Source organism: Vicia villosa, linkage group LG2 (genome assembly GCF_029867415.1).
Source record: "Vicia villosa cultivar HV-30 ecotype Madison, WI linkage group LG2, Vvil1.0, whole genome shotgun sequence".
NCBI lineage: Eukaryota > Viridiplantae > Streptophyta > Magnoliopsida > Fabales > Fabaceae > Vicia > Vicia villosa.
Genome location: NC_081181.1, coordinates 16,832,291 through 16,838,448, shown reverse-complemented (window position 1 = coordinate 16,838,448; position 6,158 = coordinate 16,832,291). Strand labels below are relative to the sequence as shown.

Sequence of the window (6,158 nt, the reverse complement as noted above, 5' to 3'; positions counted from 1 at the left end):
CTAACTAAATGGGTCCCATCAAGTACGATGAATGTGAGGGATGCTAATACCTTCCTGTTGCATAACCAACTCCCGAACCCTAATTTGGTTACGACGACCATCTTATTAATTTTCTTTTTGTAAGTTTTATCGATATTTTTCCTTTCCTTTATAATAAATAAAATTTGGTGGCAACTCTATTTGTATTTCGAGCGTGCGAACGCGTGAGTATTTTTGACGAGCTGCGACATTTAGATTTTGTTAGCTATAAGAGTTTTGATTTTTTGTCCTTTTTTTTTTTGTATAATTCTTTTTTATATATAAATTTGTATTGGCTTTAAAAAAAATCAAAATTAAAAAGAAAAAAAAATGACGAGGATAGATAAATTTTTCTTTATAAAATATATTTTTTAATGAACCGAACAAAAACAAAAACCATCGAACAACGTTAGTACCAAAAAAATTGAACCCAAACTAGTGTACATGTTTTTGCGACTTGTTCAAGCTGAAGCCTTTTTTATCTCAAATTTTTGTGCAATTGAAAGGCATCAATAGTTGAATCAACGTTTCTTCTCACTCACTCACTCAAATCCACTCAACCTTCATGAGCATTTCTGACATCAACACGAAATTTGGCTCTAAAATGGGAACACAAGTGGAGAGAGAAGAGAAAGTGTCTTTGGAGCTTAGTGAAGAAATTCTTCAGAGTATGGAAGTTGGAATGTCCTTCAAAGACTACGTTAGTGATTTCTACTATTCTTTTGTTGTTGTTGTTGTTGTTGTTGTTTAACCCAAATGAATATTAGGGTTTTTGTAATTGGGTTTAGTTATTATTATTATTATTTTTTTCTTGTTTCAGAATGGTAGAATTAGTTCGATGGATTTTCATAGGGCGTCAAGTTATCTAGTTACCGCCAGTGATGATGAATCCATTCGTCTATATGATGTTGCTGCTGGAACGTAAGCCCCTAAATCATATATGTAGCGGTGTCCGTGTCCTAATATTTTTTTATTTTATCAGCGTCGGAGTGTCTGTGTTCGTGTCGTGTCCTGATGTCCGTATCCTTGTCAGAGTCCATGCTTCATAGTATATTTATTTATTAATCAATATGAAGTTTTGAGATTTCTTATTTGTTACTACCAGATGTTTGAAGACAATTAACAGCAAGAAGTATGGGGTTGATTTGGTTTGCTTCACATCTCATCCTACAACTGTTATTTACTCTTCTAAGAATGGTTGGGATGGTATGTGTTATATATACCTGTTATCATCGTCATTAATCTGTATGTACGTGATTTTTTTTGTATATTCATTACTAATATGATCGATTAATTCAGAATCTTTGCGGCTTCTATCATTGCATGATAACAAGTACTTGAGATATTTCAAAGGTCATCATGACAGGTTTGTTATATACAACAATCTTAAATTGTATATGCTGCAGCGTTCATGTACATCTCCGCTTGGTCATATAACAAAATGCATATTTGTTCTTTTTCTTAGGGTTGTTTCACTTAGCTTGTGCTCTCGGAAAGATTGCTTTATATCTGGATCCTTAGATCGAACTGTTTTACTATGGGATCAAAGGGCCGAGAAGTGCCAGGTAGGAGTGCTTGTGTATTTCTATATCCTTTTGTATCTAATAAATCAGATAACTTTTCTAGGAGCTTCTTACTTTCTTTAAAAACTAAATAGGGACTTTTACATGTACAAGGAAGGCCTGCTATATCGTATGATGATCAAGGGCTTGTCTTTGCAGTAGCCTTTGGAGGATACATAAGAATGTTTGATGCACGGAAGTATGAAAAGGTTTGCAAATTTCTCATAAAAATATGCATTTAACTCATAACATATTAATTGTTTGTTTGTAAATTTGAAATGTTAGTTGTGATCTATGAATCACAGACACCGATACTGGTAATAATTTGAAAAAATGAATAAATTCAACGTATTCATAAGTGTCAGTGTCGGTTTCAAACAACAAAACTGACATGGACATACCTTTTTTCAGAGGTATCGGTGCTATAGAGGTTGTGATAGCCTAATAATCTATTATGGTGAAATTCATTCTATAGGGTCCCTTCGAGATATTTTCTGTTGGGGGAGATACTTCTGATGCAAATGTTGTAAAGTTTAGTAACGATGGGAGACTCATTCTCTTAACAACTGCAGATGGGCATGTCCATGTTCTTGACTCATTCCGTGGTACACTTGTCTGTATCTTCTTCCCTACTTTACTCAGCCCAGAAACTTCTTTCAATTGATTTATATCTGCTTTAAAAGGCTTTCTATCTGACCGCTCTCCTTTTATCACACGTCCACAGTTATCCACACATAATGTCACGCCTGTCTCATGCAATTCTACTTTAGAAGCTTCTTTCAGCCCCGAGGGAACGTTTGTAATATCGAGTAAGATATTTTGGTTTACCCAACACTTTTCTATTCATTATGCATTTGTAAATTCATTAATCACATAATCTATTTTTTGCACATGAAATGTGGAACTATTACCCTAGTATTTCACGACTTATAAAATATGTTTTGGAAGAAAACCTTACAATCATTATGATTATTTTCCAAAATTTAGGCTTCACTAGTAGTATTTTCAATCTGTCAATCATCATTCATGTGTAAACCTGTTGGCTTCTGTTCACTTTCATCCAGGTTGTTATGCTAAATTTGTAAGCCTGAATTTTGCAGGTTCTGGGGATGGTAGCATATATGCATGGAATGTTCGAAGTGGCAAAGAAGTATGATAAGCTATCTTCTTGCTATTTTCTGCATTTCATCACTGTTGTTTTTCTTCATATTTTTGTTTTACTTTATTTGTAGCTTAATATAGTTATTCTCCAGTTAGGATCATATGGTTAAGCTGGGACACTTTTATATGTTCAGCTTTTCATGCTTGTGTTTTTTTCCGTTTTTTTACTGAGAAATTTTCATGAATGCCTCATTCTTTCATTGTGAATATCTAAATTGCAAATTGTGTATAGTTAGTTGACTGAAAATAGTCCTTTCCTTGCATATATTTAAGTAGAAAACATCACTAACCTAATGGTGGTGAATGTGATTGATTATGAAGGAACTTTACTAGCAATGTAAAGGATTCAAGTTCTAGAGTAAACCACTCTTGGAAGGATTTTATCCAACCACCAGTTGTTGACGGGTTAGTTTCATAGCCATGTCTGTATGCATATCCAAGTAAAAGTCCTACATTAGATGAGATATGACCTAACAATACTTATAAATAGGAGATATCCCATACCTTGCAAGCAAGTTTTATAGGGTTAAGTTCAATCTAATCCAAATTCTAAGATGGTATCAGAGTCTATCCAAGAGTGCTTGGGTCATACTCTAGATGTCTAAACCTGGAAGTGAAGGATGTGGGTTAGGTAAGAGTTACACATTGGATGAGAATCGTATGGTATGAAAAAAATACTTATAAGTAGTGGTTTCTAGGGCTGTTCTACGGTATTCTTCTTGAATGTGTGTTCTGTCCTGCCACTCTCTTTTACACTTTCCAGCTGTGCTATAACAGTTGTCATTACATTTGATGGGATGGGAGCCAGCAGTGGGCATTGTTTTTCTGGAAATAGTTTTCACTTTGTCTATCTTTTTTCTCCTTTATCTGTTTGATTACCTAGAAAATAGCAGAAAACAGAATGTTATGGCGCGTGCATGTGAAGTTGTATGTCAAATTTTAATTGAAACATGCGAGAGGTCTGACGATTGAACCTCATATCGCTGCATCTTTATTAGTATGTAAGCAATTTGGAAACCCTCCCTTAAAAGTTTATCATCAAATAAGAAGAACCAATGCACTTAAATACTCTACCGAGCATCCCATGCTACTTAATGTTGAACTAAGACATCCGATATATACCCAAATATCTAATTATAATTTTCTAGCAGATCATTATGCCAGAAACTTGTGATTGAAAAAAAATTGTCTTTGAAGGGTTGGCATTAAAAACTTCTTTTTTTAACGGCATTGTATAACTTCTTCCACTTTGTGAAATTAAAGTGTCAATAGTTCTTGCCATTGCAATGTTAATGTTTATCTATTCTTTCTAGGTTGCAAGTTGGAGGAGTGCAACTTCTGATACTGGAGCTCCTGTTGTAAAATGGGCTCCCGGGAGTCTTATGTTTGCAACCGGGTCGTCTGAGCTGTCATTTTGGGTTCCAGATTTGTCCAAAATAGGAGCTTATGTCGTGAAAAAAATAGTAAACTCTACGCAATGAAGCAATTGTTTACCATCAACCAACTGAAAGATTATATTTTGTTATTCCTACCGAAAAACGCTGCCATGGTTCGTAAATATTCTTCTTCGAAGGGTAACAGATATTTCAGTGAGCCTCCTGAACCGTAGTAGTTAAGATATTGATTAGTATTTATGTTATTTTTACTATTTGATTCATGATTTGTAGAAGTTATTTGATTATAGTTGCTTGCAATGTTGCAAATAACCATTAAACTGTCAAAACACTAGTACTAGTACTTCTCATTACATAGTTGACAAGAACTAAACAATGACAAATTAAGAAATGAACGAACTTAGATAATGATACCTCTATTATTTTATAAATTACTTTATACAAATAGATCCCTCACTTAGTCAACGCCATGATTTATTCCATGCATGATGCAGCTTATTCATTGTTCCAAAAAGCAACATTGTTGTAACACGTAACTTATACATGAATTTTTCTAATCCCCACCTGTCTGCTTTGATGGCTTAAATATATTCTTGATCATCATCTTCAAGAAATCACATTGCATAACATGCTTTTAAATAAGTTAGGAACAAATAGTCTTCTATTGTTTTGATATCGTCATAGTATTTTGGTCCTTTGACAACTATGAGCATCAACCTTAAATAAAACAATAAATCCGCTTCCCTGTGGCATAACTTTTTTTCCCCAAGTTTCAAACCACATTTTCCTCTAACATAGACAATCTCAAAAACAAATTGGCTATACACCAGGTTTTTAGGTTGTGGAAAAATTTTATTTGCTTCAAATCAAGATGTAAACGGAGATTCACTAACAAATATATTAAACATGATAACGTCAATTTTCTCATAGTCATTAAAGTAGATCGAATTTTATCTTGTATTTATTAAAAACAAGTAGAGATGCGTGGCATCCTTATGCTCGTATCAGTGGTAAAAGGTTTTAGTATTTCTGGGTGTTAGGGCAAAGTTACGAGGGTGTTAGGATTGAGCAGGCAGAACCACTTGTCTTACCACCAAGTCGCCTTCCTGAATTTTCCTGGGCATTACTTGAAAGTTGTATCTTCTAGCCGCCCTCTGTTTGGCGGGAAACTCCCGGATGTGGGTAACATATCTTACTTCATCAATTAAATCAGCAGTGCACCTCAACCCTGAATCATTCACCTCCTGGCTAGATTGAGAATGCCACCATGAGGGCGTCTCAATCTCTATGGGTAGCATAACATCTGCCCCGTATACCATGGTGAAAATAGTCTTCTTGGTAGTTGAATGAGGGGTGGTATGATACGACCACAATATCTCATGGAGTAATTCAACCCACAGTCCTTTGGTGTTGTCCAATTTCTTCTTGATCCTTTTTAAGATCACCTAGCTGGCTCTGCTTGTCCATTGACTTGTGGATGGACGATAGAGACAAACTTTGCTTGTACTCCTAGTTTGCAACAAAAATTAGTAAGTGTGGTACTGGCGAATTAGGTTTCGTTATCCGATATGATGATATTTGGTAGCCCGAACCTGCACATGATTTTCTTTTAGTAGAAATGGAGAATTCTTTTTGCTGTAATTTTGGCAACAGCCTCTGCTTATATCCACTTTGTAAAGTAGCCGACTCCTACAATCAAGAATTTCAATTGTCCAAGCGCTAGAAGGAATGGATCCAGAATGTCTACGTCCCCTGATAAAAGACCAGGATGGCGTCATAGAGTGGAAGAGCTAGGATGGGACGTGATGCAGATTTGCGTGTTTCTGGCATCAGTCACATTTCTTGATGAACTCTATATTGTCTTTCATAAAGTTGGGGGAAATTGTAGCCTGCCTTCAGAAGTTTGTGGGCGAGAGCTCTGCTGCTAATGTGGCTACTGCATGCTCTTAGATGAACCTCACAAAGGTCTAAGGAGGTTTCGTGCTTCACTAGGAAACGTAGTATGAGGGAGGCCATTCCCATC

At 35.5% G+C, this 6,158-nt stretch overlaps 1 protein-coding gene across 1 annotated transcript; it reads left to right on the top strand.

Moving 5' to 3' along the window:
- The first annotated feature begins 421 nt into the window (after nt 1-421).
- On the top strand, nt 422-5,053 carry LOC131649394 (protein ANTHESIS POMOTING FACTOR 1-like). The gene is made up of 10 exons (XM_058919156.1): nt 422-718; nt 839-939; nt 1,124-1,224; nt 1,318-1,384; nt 1,484-1,583; nt 1,676-1,789; nt 2,056-2,193; nt 2,305-2,389; nt 2,681-2,730; nt 4,055-5,053. Exons 1-10 carry the CDS (start codon nt 584-586, stop codon nt 4,220-4,222), a joined length of 1,059 nt encoding a protein of 352 aa, XP_058775139.1. The 5' UTR covers nt 422-583; the 3' UTR covers nt 4,223-5,053.
- Nucleotides 5,054-6,158: the final 1,105 nt, after the last annotated feature.